Source organism: Prionailurus viverrinus, chromosome A1, assembly GCF_022837055.1.
Source record: "Prionailurus viverrinus isolate Anna chromosome A1, UM_Priviv_1.0, whole genome shotgun sequence".
Classification (NCBI taxonomy): Eukaryota; Metazoa; Chordata; class Mammalia; order Carnivora; family Felidae; genus Prionailurus; species Prionailurus viverrinus.
The window spans coordinates 107,489,628-107,510,861 of NC_062561.1; the positions used below are offsets into that span (position 1 = coordinate 107,489,628).

The following is a 21,234-nucleotide window of genomic DNA, read 5'->3' on the forward strand; positions in this document are numbered from 1 at the left end:
TCTCTCTCAAAATAAATAAATGAACTTTAAAAATTTTAAAAAAAGAAGAAAATAGCTTTCTCCTCGTGATCCATTTTGTCTCCGTGGTATTTCTGTCCTAGAAAAGGATAGAAAAAGCTGTCTTCTGTATTATGTTATCTGCCCATCTCCAGGACACCAGTGGTATTTCAGGTGGCCACCCCAATTAAATTACATTACCTTCTCAAAGGCATTCATCCTCAATGTCTGGAGATATATAAGCATATTGTGATAAGTATGGGTACTTGACACTAAATTACAAAATAAAAAATCTTTGATTCTTATTTTTAAAATCCATGATTGTTGAGCTATGACATTATGTCTATCCCTGGCTTTTATATTAGGTGGACAGAATTATAGTATCCCAGTTACAAGGGTTGGAAAAAAATTAATAAACCAGTAGGTACTAATTTATTCAGTCATTTAACTACTATTTATTGGGTTTATTGTATTTGCCAAGAAACAAACTAGGGATAGAGCATTAGAGTTGTTTTTTTTTTTTTTTTTTTCATTTCAAAACCACTCTACACTCTACTGTAAATTTGTCCTCGTTTGTATGTAAATGAGATTTTTTTTTGCCCCTCACTCCAGGACTTTCAGGTCTTTTCATGGCTCCCGCTTAGTGAGCTCTTACCCTACCTTTGTTGTATTTTGAGAATTTCCTGTGGTGGCCACCTCTTTCATCCACAGGCATTCTTTTTATTTCTCCCTGAATACGCTTTGATTTGCAGATCAAGCTTCTCTACTAATGCATTGCTTTGCTACCTCTTGACAGTGATATATCCCCCTGGATAAAAGGAAAGGATGCTATATTATGCAGGTTTAATGTGATTTTTGCCTTCTCAGGATATTCATCATCCGCTTGCACCACCAACACTAAGCACAGAAAAAAAACCTGTTTTTGTTCCTGTTTCATATAATATTTTTAAAATTCCTCTAAAATAATTGTAACTTGCTACAAACGGATGTATCATCAATCTCTCTTGCAACTCCTTCTTGGCTAAGGATAATTGTGTAATCCAACCATTTATTTCTGACAGTATTGACATATTAATTTCTGCCTTTTGAGTATGCAGAACATTGCATACTTATTTATAATCATATTTTCTGAACATCAATGGGAGACCAGCATTATTCACTAGAAAGGAGTCGATGATTTTATCCCAGAAGATTCAGATTAATGTAATTCCTCTGGAAGCAAATTAAAATGAATGTCCCCGCTGTTCATATTTTCTTATAGCAGCCGTGCTAGATGCCAAAGAACATGAGGATAGAAGTTTGTTCATGAACTATGGTGAAAATAAGCATATGTTTGATTTTCACAAAGTTAATCTTTAATAATTGAGCATTTGCTTTGGAACCACTTTAAGAAGTGAAGCCTTCTATATATGAGTATATCTGTTCTATGTTAAGTAGAGTGAAGTAGATTAATCATGTTATATTTAATAGAAATGTGATTTCCTTGGGGATTTATATAAATTGCATTTGTCTCAATATTGTTTTTTTCCAAATTGCTTTAAGATACCATTTAATTCTTACTGTGAGAAAAATATTCTCATTGCTGTCCTGCTATTTGGTCACTTTACCAATGATATCATTTGACATGAGCTTGCTCTGTTAATTTGCACCAGAGAATATGACATTTTGCTCATTTGTCAATTAAATGTGTCTAGTGTGTAGATACTAGGTTCCTTCTAAATTAGTGGTTAAAAAAGCTAAAGTGGAAAAAAACTCACTTTATAATGTACTGTCAATCTCTTGTTACAGAAGGTTGGCTGTGATGGTTTTTTAGGGTCCCTTGCAAGGGAAGATCACTGTGGTGTATGCAATGGCAATGGAAAATCATGCAAAATTATTAAAGGAGATTTTAATCACACCAGAGGAGCAGGTAATTATTCTTTTAATTCTTTTCAAAAAAAAATAAATCTAAACAGTCTTTGGGAAAGAGATTACATGGAGTTGACTTAGAAATCACAGTTCTGACTCCATCATTGAAGACTTTTTTAATGGATAGGGAATGAGTTTTCGTGATGACATACAATACCTGTGACATGAGCCAGAGACTCTAACAAGCCCATGTCCCATTAATGTAAATATGAAGTCATCTGTTATGCATTTAATATATTGGAGCTGAAAGGGAATAATCTAATTTGCATTGGCTAATGCTATCAGGTTTCTAGAGATCTTATTCTCCAATGCAAAGCCTGATGTCTAACAGAGAATAATGATTTCTAACAGCGTGGAACAGCTATTGAGAGTATTAGTCTTCAGGTTTTCAGCCTTCCATTTTGTTTTTTGGGTTTTTTTTATGTTTTTATTCACTTTGAAGGAATAAAATTTTGGAAACAGAGTCTATAGCAGTGTAGCATAGTGGAAATGATAACAGGGAGAATCAGAAGATGTTCTAGATATATGAATAGTGGAAAGTCATCCTTTCTTCTCTTGTTTCATCATCTCTAAGTACCAGTACTCAGGGGATGGAAGAATGAAATGACCATCAATGATCTATGTAGTGTGAGTTTTAAAGTGATCCACCACAAAAAGTGATACTGTCTGTACTGAAATATAATAACCTACAGATTTGCTTTATATCCAGAAAACACCTTACACTCAGGTCCTCAAGCATACTGGGAGGAAGCAGACGTTTACATTAGTATCTTACCTGGATGTCTGTCTTTTAAACTATCTTATATTTATGATTATAATTTCATCATTATTAGCATGCTTACACTACATGCCTCAGCTTGTTCCTATTTTAAATTCTTTTCTTGTTCAAATATCAAAAAAACCTGAGACTAAAGTATGTATTAGTTTGAATACTAAGAACAACCATTTGTGTTTGAATAATCAAGATAGCGGAGTTCCTCTAGGTAAAAGAGTCCTTCGGAAAAGAAAATTAGACACAGCCCTCTAAAGTTGAATGTAACCTTTTTCTAGGCCCCAGCAGAATAAAAGATAAGTGAGCTTGGAGATCTTAAAGCCTAAAAATAACCGAGGCCCAGGGTAAAGTGTAGATCAAAACTCTCGACCTCCAAAGCTGTGAAAAATGTGACAGGTCCTACAAGTCAAAATCTGCCAGAGCTCATTTAGAAAAGTCATACTTAACTGTAATAGCCTCTCAGACTTTCAACTAAGAAGTACAATTATAATAACCTTTCCAGGATGATTGTAGCAGAGGAGGGTTTCCAGTATGAAGTTAAAATGAAGCCTGAAAGACCAAAGGGGTTTAAAGATACAAGAATTTTTGATGACTATTCTTGCATGGTTATTTACTGTGCATGGAAACAGTTCACCGAATTATTGATAGGCATTCAGCACTGATATCTTTATTTAGTTGTAATAACACTTTTTTCCCCCACTGAGCATATAAAAGAGAAATACCAGTTTAAAAATTGCTTTCCTTTCTGACTGTAGTTATGTGGGTACATTTTCCCCCAGATTCTTACTTCAAACCTCCTTTGTTTTTACTGCACTTTAATTTCTACTTTTGTTCATTTGTTCATTTGCTGTTGGTAACTCGTGTTCATGGAATCTATTATTTGGAAAATGTCTGAGATGCCTAAGATACTGAGAATATCAGAGACTATTAATGTTGCTTTCCTCCTTCCAGATATATGCTAGCTTCACATGGCTCTTAGGGAAAAGACTAGAATTGTTAGTTTGGACCGTGAAGTCCTGCATGGTGTTGTACCTACCTGTCTCTCCGACATCGTCTCACACCATCATCCCTTTCCTTCCCAAATTTCTTACAGATGTTCAAATGACCATGCTCCCTTCAGCACCTTGCATTTAAAAATATGGCTCTTTTAGCTTTCTCTTAGCTTTGCTGGTTAATTCTAGACATCACTTAGATCTCAGTTCAGATGTCACTACTTCGGTGAGCACTGAAAACCTCTACCCCCATCACTAACAACTATTTTAGTGACACTATATTTGTATCCATATGGTGAGGTTCTAATCACATTTGTAAGTTTACATTTATTAATTTTTCTTTCCCTGCTAGTCTTTAAGATTAATGAGGAAAAATCTCATGATTATTTTTAACTCTATATTCCCAATGACCAGGACAGTGTATGATCCATTAATATTTATCAATGTAATTCATAATGAAACATTATATTTTAGGAAGTTTTAAAAACAAAAATCTGTATGAGCCCTTAATTATATCGTGGGCTTCATCTCCTTGTGATTTAGGGAATGTTTTGTACATTTCTCTTCAGACAATTTTATCCTTATGTTTATGGACTTCCTAGAATTTCTTGAAGGAATTGTAGCCTTATTTGGTCCAGTTGGCCATGGACACTGTATATATATACTGTATGAGTAACACATGTGCAGACACATGTGGGTGTTTTCAGTCCCTGTGCTCTATTTAGAGTTTGTTAAATCATTTTTCTTGGAGCTAGAAAATAAACTTGAGGAGGTTTTTTTTTTTTCTTTTTCTTAGTGCATTTATCATGTCTCATTGTAACTTGCCTAGATGTGGGATAATTTTTAAAAGAATTGTTAAAGATAAATTGTATATTTGGCTGATAATAGAACTAGATAGTTATCAGTATACACTAAGAAGAAAATGGGCATAAAATGTGTTATTCTTAGCATAAGAGATGATGATACTGATCCTGTATAAGGAACACATCCTCTCAGACTTTTTGCTTGTATGTTTGGCACAGCAGTGGAGAGTCATAGTGTTATGGATTCTATTGCATGAAATAATAGCAGCGGGTCATAGCTCAAAGTCCATAGTGGAATCAGACAGATCTTAGGTCACAGCTTCAGTCACCTAATTACTGTGAAAGCAGTCTTGAAAATGGTAATTTTTCCCTTTCCCTTTATTTTCTCATCTATCAAATGAGAAATGTAGTATCTACTTTGGATGTTACCCTTATGATTAAATGAATAATTATGTAAATTGCCTACAATAGTGACTAGCACATAGCTAGTCACAGTCTGACGTTTATCATTATTACTACCATGAAGATAGTGATTGCTGTTGGCATTTTAATAGGTCTGTTTAAGAATGGAATCTCTGGTTATTAAATAGGATGTTCCTGTGAACAAAGCCAACTCTCCAACATGAGGATCAAATTTACAATTTTGACATCACAGACTTTATTCCAACTACTAAACTTGGCAGTAGCCACTCTCATATTCACTGCTTTAAAAAAATGCACATTCTGGGGCACCTGGGTGGCTCAGTTGGTCAAGCGACCAACTCTTGATTTCGGCTTAGATCACGAGCTCGTGGTTCATGGGATTGAGACCCGCGTCAGGCTCTGCCCTCATAGCACAGAGCCTGCTTGGGATTCTCTCTCTCCCTCTCTCCCTATGCCCTTCCCCTCCTGGTGCTCTCTCTTTCTCTCCCTAAATAAATAAATAAACCTTTAAGAAGTAAAATAATAAAATAAAAAATAAATTTAAAAATGCACATTCTCGGGGCACCTGGGTGGCGCAGTCGGTTAAGCGTCTGACTTCAGCCAGGTCACGATCTCGCGGTCCGGGAGTTCGAGCCCCGCGTCAGGCTCTGGGCTGATGGCTCAGAGCCTGGAGCCTGTTTCCGATTCTGTATCTCCCTCTCTCTCTGCCCCCCCCCCCCCGTTCATGCTCTGTCTCTCTCTGTCCCAAAAATAAATAAACGTTGAAAAAAAAATTTTTTTTTAAATGCACATTCTCAATCATGCTAAATGACTTACCTACTGAAAAATATCTAGGTCCCCATTCATTGGCCATCTCTCTTCAAATCATTTTGCTCTGTATTTCTCTTTCTCCCTTTTTTCTTGAAACTCCGTCTAACTCATCTGTCCTTTAAGCGATTCCAGTTGAGTAATGACACTTGCTCTAGATAGAACTATAAACGTAGACATAACCTACTGTCCTAATGTACAACAAACCTCTGAGTTTACTGCTAAACTCAAATAGGAATTTACAGTAACTCCCTCTACTTCTCTCTCTCTCTCTCCTCTTCTTCCTTAACATCCTGAAATTTAATATCTTCTCCAAATACTTTATTAAGTTACTTTGCTCAGAGATGAATAGTCACCTCTTGATTGTGACATTCAGTGGGGCTCTCTTAGTCATCTTTCTCTTTGATGTTTCTACAGCTTCTGACACAGTTGACCAACAGCTTCTCTTAAGACAATCCAATCTGTAGGATCCCACTGCACCAGAACAGCCAGATCTCCTGCTTCTCATGATTATTCCTTCTCTGGATTCTTTTTTATTTTCAGTCTCTCTCTTTAAACCTATGACTGTCCTAGGTTGAGTCCTTCACTTCTCTTCTCCCTCAGTTTTCTCCAGTTACTTCCATGGCTGATATTACCACCTCACAAAAGTACTCCAATAGCCTAGTCTTTCTCTGGAGTTCCAGATGTTCCAGAGTTCTTTGTAGTTATTTTCACTAGTGTGTTATGTTGGTTTATTAACTATAATTTGCGAAGTTCAACTTATCAGAACTATCAAAGATTGACTTCCATTTTCTTATAAACTATGGCTGCATTCTCACATAAGTAATAAGAAAGCTTTGTGTTCAGTGTTTATTTCCCCACTTTCTATTGGTTGTCAGTTCAGAATTTTTTTTTTTCTTCACAGGGCCTACTGGGTTTTCTTCCTTAGCCTCTCGTGCTCCTGGAGTTTTACGTTAGCCTCCCAATACAGTTAATCCACAACTCACCTATCACTAGGCATCCTGCATACTGCTCTCAGATAAAGCTTCTCCAAACCAGTAGCTGATTACCAAGTTCCTTGCTATGTTCACTAACTTCAGATGGATCAATTCAGTATCTTGGGCATGCATTAAAACTCTGTTTAACAGAGACATATTCTAACATCTTGTCTTTCTGACAGAATTATTTTACTTATGTGCTACCAAAAATATTACTTGCTCTCTTACTTTCCCTTGCATACAGCTAACTCATACTTTTTTTTTATACATATCCAATTCCTGTCCATTCTTCAATGACAGTTCATCTGTTTACTTCTTTGTGAAGCTTTACTTGACTCTATGAAATGTTCTCTTCTCTGAATCTGAGTGATTCGAGTTGATGCCAGTGTTTCTCAAACATGAGTAATGTGTATAACAATTTAAAAGGAAAACAAAAAATCCCACTTCCGTGAGTTAAAAATAGCAGTGAACCTTTTGAGTGGTGATGTGATCAGAGGAGGAGGACTATTGAAAGAGTGGTTTATATTTTTAAGCAGGGAGTTAACCATACCATCCTGCATATGATCTTTTTTACATAATTTTTGAATTTTTATTTAACTCATACTTGTATAAGGTATTTTTGCTTTGTCTTTCCAATTTCATTATGAGCTCATTGAGTGCACAGATCTTCTTACCGTACTTCTGTGAATAAATCGGTAATAAACATTTGCTTCTACTTTCATCACCGCCTACTTTGTTCATGTTTCAAAATGATAGTGCTTATATGATTTGGTTTGCTAACAATGGTTAAATTGGATAAGCAGCATTCACTAATGGAAATTATGATTCAGAAAACACATGCCTCAGATTCCAGCCACTGCCACCGGGTGGGGTGTGTGCTACCTTTGGGTTTACACCAATAATTACAAACAGTTTCGGGACTTTGAAAAATTAATCAATAGATGACAACTCTGGGATCAGTTATTGTGCCTTTTTACTAGCTTTGAAGTTAGACTTTGATCAGATACATGGAGCTACACAAATGTTAAGAATATTAAATATTACCTATATCATATATATTATAATATTAAAATTTAAAGCATAACTACTCAGCCAAAAGTAGGTGTCTGCTGTATAACTATTCTGCACTAAATGAAGTCTTAATTGTGACTTTTTCTGCAAACTCTCTTTTATCTCACTTTATCTTTTTATCTTATTTCACTTCAAGTGTTACATTCCTCACCTCTGCTAAAAAGGGTTTTCTAACAAACACTTAATTGGGTCTTGCTTCTAGCTGTTTGACATCTTTCAGGGTGATGCTAGATTGCAAGGTGCAACCTTACACTTTCTTGTCTCCAGCCCCAGTTTCAAAACCCTTTGTTAATCTCCTCAGGGAGTGTTTGGGTCTCTCTTGTCCTATTCTCAGCTACTCCAGGGACCTGATCCTGCCAGCTGCATTCTCTCCAGCTGCCTTTCCTTCTTCCCCACACATTCTAACTTAAAGGAGTTTCATGAGCAAAATCCGAAGTTACTTATTTTGTTCCATGATCTACTGTGTTTCTAACTGAGCTCTACCATTGTGGTTTTTCCCCCTCCCACTTCATAAGAGATCAATGAGCCTTTATGTTTTTTAACATAAAATACAGTTACCTTTTTGCCCTTAATACTGCTATAGACTCCACATCTTTCCAAGAAATTTCTCCCCTTGCAATGATGACAGCTTTTGTATGCATTTTTTTCTTTCCATAAGTATTGAAATACCATAGCAAAAACCAAAACCAAAAGAAAAAAAGAGCAAGTCAATTAAGAAAAGAGATCTTAAGAGAATTCAAGATTTATTTCGTGTTTTATTGACTCTTACAGGTTATGTAGAAGTGCTGGTGATACCTGCTGGAGCAAGAAGAATCAAAGTTGTGGAGGAAAAGCCGGCACATAGCTATTTAGGTAACCTGACACAGAGCCGATCCAAGTACGAGCCCCACTCCCTGCCCTGACAGTTCTGTAATGACGAAGACATCAATCTGTTTCTAGTTACATGTTTGAATTTCCCAGGAAGCACCTCTTGTCATATCGAGTAGGAATTTCTTTCCTTCTCTCCCAGGGACTTATCAGAGCAAAAGCAATCTGGTTGTCTATGTTCTTGGGAGAGTATAAATTGCTTCCACATGTTATGCTGTGTTATAAAAAAAATTCATTGGAGGATTTAGGTATGTTTTATTTCACACATGTGCAGACATATTCCATAAACATGTTTATTTCATATATGCATATACACATTCACATTTATTGCATGTACAAATGCATGTATGTGTGTGTCTGTGCATATGATTCCTTTAGAAATAGAAAATCTTGTGGGATTCTCAAAAAAATTCTGACATACTGAACTGAAAGGATTTAATGTTTTGATGGGAAATGATGCTGTTTCCTTTCCTCACTTTAGGTATATTCACCTATGAAGAGAGTATTTTAAATGTTTAAGTATTGCATATGGAAAGAATTGTATCAGCTATTTTAATTAGGCCAATTAATGATTTAAATATATGAAAGAAAATGCTCAGTTGCCAGAATACATATTGCCCACATATCAAAATTACAAACCAATTCAGTCATATGAAATGGTTCTCTGTAGTTATGGCATCCATGGATTAAAGGGATCTAATGTGATTAGGTCTGGTAAAAGAGTAAATATTCTACGTATAAGATCATATCATCTGCCATCAGAAATAATTGTACTTCTTCCTTTCTGATTTGAATGCCTTTTATGCTTCTGAATTCGGTTTGCTAGTGTATTGTTGAGAATTTTTAAATCAATGTTCATAAGGGAAGCTCCTGTGTAGTTTTCTTTTTTTTGTAGTGTCTTTGTCTAGCTTTGGTATCAAAAATGAGCTAGGCCTCCTAAGTGTGAATTAGGAAGTCTTCCCTCCAATTCAGTTCTTTGGAAAATGTGAGGATTGATGTTGGTTTTTCTTTAGATGTTGCATAGAATTTACCAGTGAAGCCATTTTAACATCCAGTAATTTTGTTTGGGGGGATACTTTTGATTACTGATTCAGTATCCTTGCTAGTTATAAGTATTTGTGATTCGGTCTTGGTAAGATTTGTGTTTCCAGGAATCTGTACACTTCTTTTAGGCTATCCACTTTGTTAGCATATAAATTTTTAAAATTTTTATTCAAGTATAGCTGCCATACAATGTTCTGTTAGTTTCAGGTGCACAATATAGTGATTGGACAGCTTTGTACATTGCACAGTGCTCACCGTGACAAATGCAGTAGCCTTTTGTTACCATATGGTCTTATTATAATTAACTGTATTCCCCAAGCTGTAATTTTAATCCCCATGACTTATTTATTTTATAACTGGAAGTTTGTACCTCTTAATCCCCTTTACCTATTTTGCCCATCCCTCCACTGCCCTATCTGTCTAGCAGCTACCAGTTTGTTGTCTGTATTTATAAGTCTGTTTCTGTTCGTTCATTTGAGATTACATATAAATGAAATCAAGCCATCTTTCTCTGTGTGACTTATTTCACTTCGCATAATACTCTGGGTCCACCTATGTTGTCAGAAATGACAAGAGCTCACTCTTTTTTTTTTGACTGAGTGATATTTCATTGTGTATATGCACCACACCTTCTTTATCTCTTGGTGGACACTGAGATTACTTCCGTATCTTGGCCATTGTAAATAATGCTGCAATAAACATGGGGGTGCATATATCTTTTTGAGTTAGTGTTTCCATTTTCCTTGGGTAAATAGAAGGTGGAATTACTGGATTGTATGGCATTTCTATTTTTAATTTTTTGAGAAATTTCTGTACTGTTTTCCACAGTGGCTACACCAGTTTGCATTCCCACCAACAGTACATGAGGGTTTCTTTTTCTCCACAACCTAGTTAAAGCTTCTTACTTCTTGTCTGTTTGATATGAGCCATTCTGACTGGCATGAGAATTATTACAGTACATTCCTTACCATCGTTTTTATTTCTGCAGCATCGGTTGTAACATCCGCACTTTCATTTCTGACTTTTCAGTTGTCTTTTTTATTTTTCTTTCTTAGTCAAGTGCAGCTAAAGTTTTGTTGATTTTGTTCATCTGTTCAATGAACCAATTTCTGGTTTTGTTAGTTTTCTCTATTATTTTTCTATTCTCTATTTCATTTATCTCTGCTCTAATCTTTATTATTTTCTTCTTTAGGTAGCTTTGGGTTTAGTGTGTTCTTTTTCTAGTTCCTTAGCTTATAAAGTCAGGTTGTTAACTTTATAAGATCTTCTTTTTTTAATGTAAGCATTTGTTGCTCTAAGTTTCCACCCACAGCACTGCTTTTGCTGTGTCCTCTACATTTTGCTATGTTGTGTTTTCATTTCCATTTGTCTCAAGATATTTTCTAATTTCCCTCATAATTTCTTCTTTGATCCATTGGCTTTTTGAGTGTTGTTTCATTTCCACATTAATGAATTTTCCAGTTTTCCCTGTTACTGATTTCTAAGTCATTTCCCATTGTGGTCAGAGAAGATACTTTGTATGATATCTATCTTTTGGAACACGGGTATCTTTTTGGGGGCCATTATTTATGACCCCACAGTCACTAATTTCTATCCAGGAGTTTGTACCACAACTAGTTCTTCTTGACAGTTGCCTTTACCACTCTAATACATCAGCAAGTCCTGTCAGTTACTCAGATATATCACTTTCTCTCCATAACCACCGTGACCCACAATCAAGCTACTATCTGCTGCATTGTCCTGCTTTATTTTCTTCAGAGCACCTACCACCATCACCATCTGAATTTTCTTCTCTGTTTGCATACGTGCTTTTATATTCTGTATCTTCCAGTGTTAATTTTGAAGGCAGGGATCATTTTTCTCAGAGCTTTATCCACAGTAACTAAAGCAGACTCTGGCACACAGAAAGTAATAAAGACTTTTTTTGAGTGAATTTTAATTAAAAAAAGATGGTTCATACTTGTATAGTAATTAGTATGGGTGAGTTCTTTAAATATATCTGCTAAATAGATCTTCACATGTCTGTTAAGTAGGCACCACTAATTTTTTTTTAAATCAAAAACTAGAGGACCAGAGAATTTAAGTTTCTTTCCCAAGATCATACATCTAAAAAACCATGATCTTAGATTTAAGCCCAAGCAGTGTGGCCATTGTATCTTGTTCCTACTATCTCTTTTTACTTTTTGTTTTTCTTTTTTAATTCATTGTCTCTCACATTATGCTTGTGATTTTAAAGTACATGTCCTATATGAACAAATTTTCCTTGAACTTCCCCCCCCATCTCCCTCTTTCCCCCCATTTCTTAACCAATGAGATCAATTGTACAGCATTAACTCAGGGGAATATAAATCATGAAGTGGTGGTTTTCTTCTCCTGTCACTACCTCCAGGTATGCCAGATCCCATCTTCTTTCCCTTATGTATATCTCTAAACATAAATCTCCAACCACTTTTTGTTATGAGAAGAGGATTTAATTTAAAAACGGAATCCCATGTCTTTTTTTTTTTAATTTGTTTAATGTTTATGTACTTTTGAGAGAGAGAGAGAGAGAGAGAGAGAGACAGGGCATGAGCTGGGGAAGGGCAGAGAGAAAGGAAGACACAGAATCTGAAGCAGACTGCAGCCTCCGAGTGTCAGCACAGAGCCCAACATGGGCCTAGAACCCACGAACCGTGAGGTCATGACCTGAGCCAAAGTCAGACGCTTAACCGACTGAGCCACCCAGGCGCCCCAGAATCCCACGTCTTTGTTAGGTCTCCGGCCTCATGAATGTCACTTTTCTTTGTGCTTAGAATTAGGCATAAGTTGCTAGGGTCTCTTACTTTTTAAGGAAATAGCATGAGTGCTCCTGAACCGTCTGAATACTACTTGGGAGATTCATGTTGAAAATAGAAGTTTCCTTACTTCTTAACTGAATCAATCACAGCTATCCTGATGAATTAGGAGAAGGGTGCAAGGATGAAGAGAAAGTGGCCAGTGGTATGATCCAGTCACAGACTGGGAATGGGAAGAACTCAGTGGCTTCTAGAGACATTGAAGTAGTCGAGCTCATAAAACTTGGTGAGAATGGATGTGTGGATAGAAAGTAAAGTTCAAGGATCACTTGTAGGCTTATGGATTAAACAACTGGGCAAATAATAATGGCATTTGCTGAGATAGCACACATGGATAAGAGGAAATTTTGGGGAAAAATGGCACAGTATTAAAATCCTCGATTTTAAGCCTAAAATCTTAGATTTCAAGCCTATCGTAGAGAATACATGTCATAAACCACATTTCCTAAAGGCTTCTTTGGACATTGGAAGGAAGTTATTGAAAATCTTTATCTGAAATAGCATCAGGAAAATCTATTATTTCCTGGAAAGCTGATCTTTAACAAATTAACTTGTCTATATAAAACTATAATTTCAGGGGCGCCTGGGTGGCGCAGTCGGTTAAGCATCCGACTTCAGCCAGGTCACGATCTCGCGGTCCGTGAGTTCGAGCCCCGCGTCAGGCGCTGGGCTGATGGCTCAGAGCTTGGAGCCTGTTTCCGATTCTGTGTCTCTCTCTCTCTCTGCCCCTCCCCCGTTCATGCTCTGTCTCTCTCTGTCCCAAAAATAAATAAACGTTGAAAAAAAAATTTAAAAAAAAAATAAATAAATAAAACTATAATTTCATTGGAGACAGTTAATTCCCTCCCAATACAATTATTCTTTTACATTACTCGCTGAATTGTATTCCCATATGTAATTATTATCTGCATTTCTGAACATCATGGCTCAGTTTTGTTAATAATTAATCAGGAAGTCCAAAATGGAGAGTAGTTCAGATCGACCATATGTTATATCTTTACAAAAATCACTGTAGCTTATGATTTTTAAAAGTCGAATAAAAAAGGTCATATGGGTCCATTTACCTTGCCTGCAGTTTTGCCTGCAAACCACTATGGAAAAACTTTTCACTAAAAACACTTTAAACTGTTGAGCAAATTACAAAAGGAGGAAAAAAAGAACACTTTTTTTAAACTTACCTCTAAAATGGAAAGAAATTAAGGAGCCTTCACGTGCCAAAAACAAAGAACAGGAAGCCAAGTATTAGGCTGACCGAAATCCCACTTAAGCTTAATCCTGGTGACCAGTTTAGATTTTGAGCACCAGGATACACGGTGGACAGAAAACAAAGCATGAGGCTCTATAAAGTAGAGGCTCTAACAGGAGACACCTAAATAAAGCAGGACCCCAAAGGACTGCAAGCTCAGCGTGAAGGAGACAAAGAAATGGATTTGCTCCATCAAAGATCAGGAAATGTGTCGGTATTAATTTTGATACTAGGTGGAAGTAGAAAATCAACCTCCCTGAGGGTTCGTAACCCAAAGAAAATGCTCCTCTGGATTCATAGCACCATTTTACCCAACTATGAAGTACAAAACTCCAAGACATTTATTTTAAGGAAGTTACCAAGGTGGCTGGCATATGCAAAGGCAAATCCTTTTTGAAGTAATGCACCTTCAAACCAGGCCTCAAAGGAATTTTATAAGGTTCAACAAATATAATTTTGTAGTAAAGAAATGTTCAGAAAACACAAAAGGAAATAAATATTATGAGCAGTGAACATAAATAAACAGTAAAAATAAGGGAGAGCAGAATCAGATATACATTTGCATCATATACAGAAAATATAAAACTCTTATAGTTAATTGTTTTAAAATATTAAAAATATTTTTAAAATATTAAAATAAAAATATTTTAAAATATTAAACATATTTTTAAAACAAAAAATATATAAATATTAAAATTTTAAATAATAAAGTTTAAAATATTAAAAATTTATAATATTAAAATATTTAAAAAATATTTCATTAAAAAATTAAAAATATTAAAAATAAGCAAAAGTGGACTAAACACATATTCAAATAGCCAAGTACAATTTTCAAAATTAAATTTTAAAAATTCAATCAGTAGAATACAAGATAGAAGAAAAATAATAGAAATATACAGAAAAAATGAAAAAAGAAAGCACAAAATAAGATAGTGTAAATAAAACAAAACATACTAGCAGTCTTAGTATGCATTTAAAAACTAAAATCTCTAGTTAAAAGACAAAAATTGTCAGACTGGATTTTGAAAATAATTCAGGTATATGGTATTCATCTAAGATTCACAAAAATTGAAAATCAAAGAATGGAAAACTATACTAGGAAAAATAAAAACCAAAAAAATACTAATAGAGCCATAGTAATATAAGTCAGAACTCACTTTAAAGGAAAATGCATTGTCTGAGGTGAAAGAAGTCACAGAATAATTATCTAAGCATTTAAGTCATCATTAAATAATATAATTTTATAATTATATGAACCCAGGAATATAGCTTGAAAGCTTTTAAGCAAAAATTGACAAAGAAAACTGGGAAAATTTATCTTCATAGTGAAATTAAGCACAAATGTGGGCATGAACTGACTTCTAAACATAGTGCTGAGGCAGCACAGAAGAGAAAGATATTCTTTAAACAAATAATGCTGGAATAACTGGGTATTTATATGAGGACCAAAAAAAATGAACTTTAGCCCCTACCTCTTATCATACATAAAAATTAAGTCAAAATGGATTGGAGATCTAAACAAAAAAGCTGAAATTCTAAAGCTTCTAGCAAAAAACATAAGAGAAAACCTTTAAGACATTGTGCTTCACAAGGATTTCTTTACAATAGATGTACAAAAATACCAACCCTTTCACCCAAAAATGAATGTGTTTGATTTCGCCAAGAGTAAAACTGTTGCTCTTTGAAAGACACCATTAAGAAAATTAAAAGGCAAGCCATAGTGTCAGATAAAAATTTGCAAAAACTTACTTTTTCTAAAAACACTTGGCTCTAAAATATATAAAAATGTAATTTTCCTGACTAATAGTTACAAATAAATCCTTTCTTTAAATGTTTGTTTTTGAGAGAGACAGAGCACGAGTGAGGGAAGGGCAGAGAAAGAGGGAGACACAGAATCCAAAGCAGCTTCCAGGCTCTGAACCATTAGCACAGAGCCCAAGGTGAACTCATGAACCTGGAGATCATGACCTGAGTCAAAGTGGGATTCTAACTGTCTGAGCCACCCAGGTGACCCTAAATACAAATAAATATTCTTAATCAATGTGTTACTTATGAAGGTAACAATGAAATACAGGTATTTCCACATTACCTTTTTTTTTTTTTAATTTTCTTTATTCATTTTGAGAGAGAGAGAGAGAGAGAGAGCTAGAGTGGGGAAGGGACAGAGAGTGAGACAGAATCTGAAGCAGGCTCCAGGCTCAGAGCCCCAAGCTCTCAACACAGAGCCAGATGCAGGGCTTGAATTCAAAACAGCAAGATCATGACCCAAGCCCAAATCAGACACTTCACCGACTGAGCCACCCAGGTGCCCCTATATTTGTTATCTATCTCAGGAAAAATTATTTTTAGGAAGGAGCCCCTCCTCTTCTATTTTCTATTTTGTTTAAAATTGGTAGTATTTTTTCTTAAATGTTTGAATGTTGGTATTTTCTTTGTGGAAAGGTTTTTAAAGCCCAACTTAATTTCTTCAGTGTATGTGTGTGTACCATATATATATATATCCAGGTGGTTTTTTTCTTGAGTCAGATTTGGTAATTGGTGTCTACAAAGAATTAACCCATTTCTTTACCTTCTCAAATTTATTGTCCTAAAGCTTTTTTTTTTGTCATATTTTCCTATTGTAATGCAGTGTCTTTGTTTGATCTTTTAAAATAACCAAGTTTTGGTGTCATTGATTGCCTTTGTTGTTGCTCTTTCTTGTATATTTTAAGGTGGAAACTCAGATAATTGATTTCACTCCTTTCTTCTTTGCTGTTATGACAGTTTATCTATCTAAACACTGCTTTAGCTTCATATCACAATTTATAGATACTGTAATTTTAGTTAAAAATACTTTCAAATTACCATTGTAATTTTCTGATTTGACTGACCCATGGGTTATTTGTAAATGTACGATTTAATTTCCAAATATTTGTAAGTTTTTTAATAGATATTTTGTTACTGGTTTCTAGTTTAAATCTGTGTGGTAAGAAAATACATTGAGTTTCATTTCAGTTGAGACTTGTTTCAATGACCCATGGCCTATGTTGGTTAATGTTCCATTTATACTTTAAACCATTATATTCTGCAGTTGCTGACTCTTCTCTAAGCATCACTTAGCTCCATTTGGTTTATATTTTCTATATTCTTGTTTATTTTCTTTTTGCTTTATAAATTAGGAAAAGAGAACTATTGAAATCTCTGACTGAAATTGTGGATTTGTCTGTATCTCCATTCAGTTATGTCAGTTTTGCTTCATGCATTTTTTTAAGATTTTTTTTTTATTTTTAAGTAATCCCTATACACAACATGGGGCTCGAACTTACAACCCCAAGATCAAGAGTCTCACGGTCTAGTGACTGAGATAATCTGGTGCCCCTTGCTTCATGCATTTTTTAAAAAAAATTTTTAAATGTTTTTATTTATTTTTTAGACAGAGAGAGACAGAGAATGAGCAGGGAGGGACAGAGAGAGAGGGAGACACAGAACCTGAAGCAGGCTCCAGGCTCTGAGCGCCAGCACAGAGCCTGACATGGGGCTCGAACTCATGGATTGTGAGATCATGACCCGTGCTGAAGTCAGACGCTTAACTGACTGAGCCACCCAGGCTCCCAGCTTCATGCATTTTGATGCTCTTTCTGTTGTACACTTAGGATTGTATCGTTTCCTTAATATATTTTTAATGGCATTTAGAATTTTGCATTTGAAGTAAGTTAAATTTAAATGACATTTAAAAAAACTTTTTTAACGTTTATTTATTTTTGAGACAGAGAGAGACAGAGCATGAACGGGGGAGGGGCAGAGAGAGAGGGAGACACAGAATCGGAAGCAGGCTCCAGGCTCTGAACCATCAGCCCAGAGCCAGACGCGGGACTCAAACTCACAGATGACGAGATCGTGACCTGAGCTGAAGTCGGACGCTTAACCAACTGAGCCACCCAGGTGCCCCTTAAATGACATTTTAAAAAATCCCTTTTTTATCTCTGGAAATCCCTGAAGTCCATGCTGTCTGGTGTTAATATAGTCAGTATATCTTTTTTTATGATTAGTGTGTCATGCTTAAGTTTCCCTATCCATTTAGTTTTAATCTACCTATTTTTCTGAACTGAATAGAGTGGGGTCTTCTTTTCCCCTCTAGCCTGACAGTCTCTCTCTTTTCACCAATATCCTTAATGCATTTAAATATAATATAATTATGGGCATAGTGAATTATTTTCTGTGTTTTCCATGCCTTCTTATTCCTTTTTCCCTATTTCTCTGTCTTCTATTTTTTAGCCTTACACTTACTCTCTTTTATTTGCTTATTAGCTACATATAACTCTTGTTTTATATCTTTAGTGGTCACTTTAGGATTTACAAAATGCATTTTTTAACTTCTTACACTCTCTTTTCAAATTATATTATACCATTTTACATTTAGTTCCTTAAAACAGTGTGCTTCCCTTTACCTGCTTCTCCTCCTTTTTGCTATTATGCATTTTATTCCTACATTCCATCTAATCACTTTATTTCTACATATGCTTTAATCACTAAAACAGATGTAATCATTTTTGCCTTAAAGCCAATCATCCTATAAAGAACTGATTAACGAAAAAGCTTACTTAAGTATTTTTATGCATTTACTGGTGCCAACATTCTTCAGGCATTCACATAGACACCCATTTCCACCTGGAACCATGTCCTTTCCACTTGAAGAACATCTGTCCTTTTACATTTTTTTTTCTTAATGTTTATTTATTTACTTTGAGACAGAGACAGACAGAGAATCCCAAGCAGGCCCTGCACTGACAGAGCAGAGCCCGATGCAGGGCTTGATCTCATGAACCGTAAGATCATGACCTGAAATCAAGAGTCAGATGCTAACCCGACTGAGCCACCCGGGCACCCCTGTGCTTTTTCATTTCTTGCAGAGCAACTCTGCTGGCAGAAAAATTATCAAATTTTGTTTTTCTGAGAGTGTATTTTTTTTTCCTTTCTGAAGGATATTTTCACTGGATATAGAATTCTATATTTTGTTTGGTTTTCCTTTTTTTTTTTTTTTATTTTCTTCTTTCACTTTCAAGGTAATGTTTCATTGTCTTCTGGCTTGTATTAGTTCTGATAGTATATCCAGAAAGTTTGTAATCCTTTTTCCTTATATATAATGTGCCTTTTTCCTCTCTGGCCATTTTTAAGATTATTCTTCACATCATTGGATTCCAGCAGTTTGATTATGATATGCCTTGGTATGGTTTTCTTTGTGCTTATCATGCTTGGGTTCCCTTGTACTGAATAGTACAGTAAATTTATGGTGTTCATCAAATATGGAAAAAATTGGTGCATTATGTCTTCAAATAATTTTTCTGCCTACAACCTATTCTCTGGGATGCCATTTATACCAATGTGAGTTTATCACATTTCCTGTGAGTCTCTTCATTTTTTCACCCTTTATTTTTCTCTTTGAATTCCAATTAGTTTCTAATCTATCAGCTGCTCTTCAAGTGTACTGGATTATTTTTCAATGTCTAATCTGCTCTTAAGCCCATTTAGTGAATTTATTGTTTCAGAGATTTTGTGTTTCTATTGTGAGAAATTTGATTTGCTTATGTTCTTAAAGTTTCCATTTTTCTCTTTAATATTACAGATTTTTCTTTAAATTCTTGTGCATACTGAACATATATAATAGTTGGGGTTTTTTTTTAAGTCTTGGTCTGCTGGTTTCATCATCTCTCTGATTTCTGGGTCTCATTTTATTAACGGATTTTTCCCCCTGATTCTGGGTCACATTTTCTGACTCCTTCACATATCTAGTAATTTTTTGGTTGGATGCTGGACACTGTTAATGTGACAGTTCCGAATGGCTGTTGTTTTTTATTGAGTGTTGAGTTTTATTTTGCTGCCCACTCAATTTAATTTCACATCAGCTTAACTTCTTGTAGCTTTTGTAAAGGCTTTGTTAGGGTGGGTCCAGAGTGGCCTTTATTCTGGGACTAGTCCAGCCTTATTTCTAAAGTGCACATTTTCTAAGTGCTCCACTGAAGTCTCTGTGTGTTCAGTAAGATCTACCCACTCTGAATGAATAGAACTCGTATGTCTTCCAACCCTACATGAGATCCAGGAGCTGTATAGTTTCCAGGCCCTATGTAGTTGCTTTTTCCCAGCCTTGAGGAATCTCACCACACTTATTTACACCTTGGTATTTAGCCACAGGCTCAAAGGAACACCTCAGCAGATTTTTGGAGCTTGACTCTGTGTAGCTCCCTCTTCTCCAGTACTCCATAAAACAGATTCCAGATGCCTTAGCCAATTTGAACTCCATTCTCTGTGTCGTCATCTCACTGAAGCCGTTTTTATCTGTGCTTTTCTTGAGTTCCCCTTCCCTGTGGTTTGGTCTAGTAAAAATCTTCAGGCAGAAAGTCAAACAGTTTTAGAGATCTCATTTGTTCTCCTTCTCTTAGGGACCTCAGTTCTCTCCTGACATTGTCCAGTGTCTGAAAACAGTTGTTTCATATATTTTTAGTTTTCTCATTGTTTAAAGTGGGGGAGTTAGTACACTTCCATTTTTTAAGGTATGACCAGAAACAGGTTTTCTAAAAACCCATTTTAAAGCTAATGAATTAAAAACAAAAACATAAAATAAGAAACATCACATACACAGAGTGTTAATTCTTCATATGAGGTTGCTATTAAGCTTATAAATTATGTGGATTTTCAGGTACCTGTGTGTTCCATTTTGAGGGGAATGCAGAATTCCAGAAATGTCAGTTGAGTCTAAACATTATACTATAGCCACCCCCGTAAGGTTTTTAAAGGCATTTTTTTTTTAATTTTTTTTTCAACGTTTTATTTTTATTTTTGGGACAGAGAGAGACAGAGCATGAACGGGCGAGGGGCAGAGAGAGAGGGAGACACAGAATCAGAAACAGGCTCCAGGCTCCGAGCCATCAGCCCAGAGCCTGACGCGGGGCTCGAACTCACGGACCGCGAGATCATGACCTGGCTGAAGTCAGACGCTTAACCGACTGCGCCACCCAGGCGCCCCTAAAGGCATTTTTATTAGAGATTTTCAGGAAATGTTTCTTTATAATTATGTCCTGAGTGTATGTTGAAATACAGGAACAATATGGAATTATATGGACCACAGTTACCAATCTAGGCCAAAAAGATTTCTTAAAATATTTAATAGATTTTAGAGAAATATAAGGAAATATTTTATCTTTTAGGCAAAATCATTTTTTAAATCAGTTTAGCATTATCTGAAGTATATCCATTTGTAGATGGTAATAGGTATTTGCAAAGTGGTAAGAGTTTTCTGTCACCATTATTTCCCTCTCAAATTTAAAATTCAAGGTAAAAGTGAATACTTACATATTTTTCATAAAATATTAAGCGTATATGTTTTCAGATTTATCTAAAATGTACTTTATGGATAGTACATAATAATCTTATTATTTGGTAGAAATTAATATTGATAAGGTAAAATTTCAAAAATTTTGTTGATACATCGCTTATAAAGTGGAAATATTAGCACCAGA

General features: G+C 35.4%; 1 protein-coding gene across 1 annotated transcript in view; it reads left to right on the plus strand.

The window, feature by feature from the left end:
* Window positions 1–21,234, plus strand: part of ADAMTS19 (ADAM metallopeptidase with thrombospondin type 1 motif 19) — a 245,646-nt gene that overhangs the window by 172,958 nt on the left and 51,454 nt on the right. Inside the window, exons 15-16 of the mRNA XM_047868192.1 lie at window positions 1,786–1,906; window positions 8,522–8,602. Coding sequence (XP_047724148.1) covers window positions 1,786–1,906; window positions 8,522–8,602 — 202 coding nt within the window. The remainder of the gene's footprint in view (window positions 1–1,785; window positions 1,907–8,521; window positions 8,603–21,234) is intronic.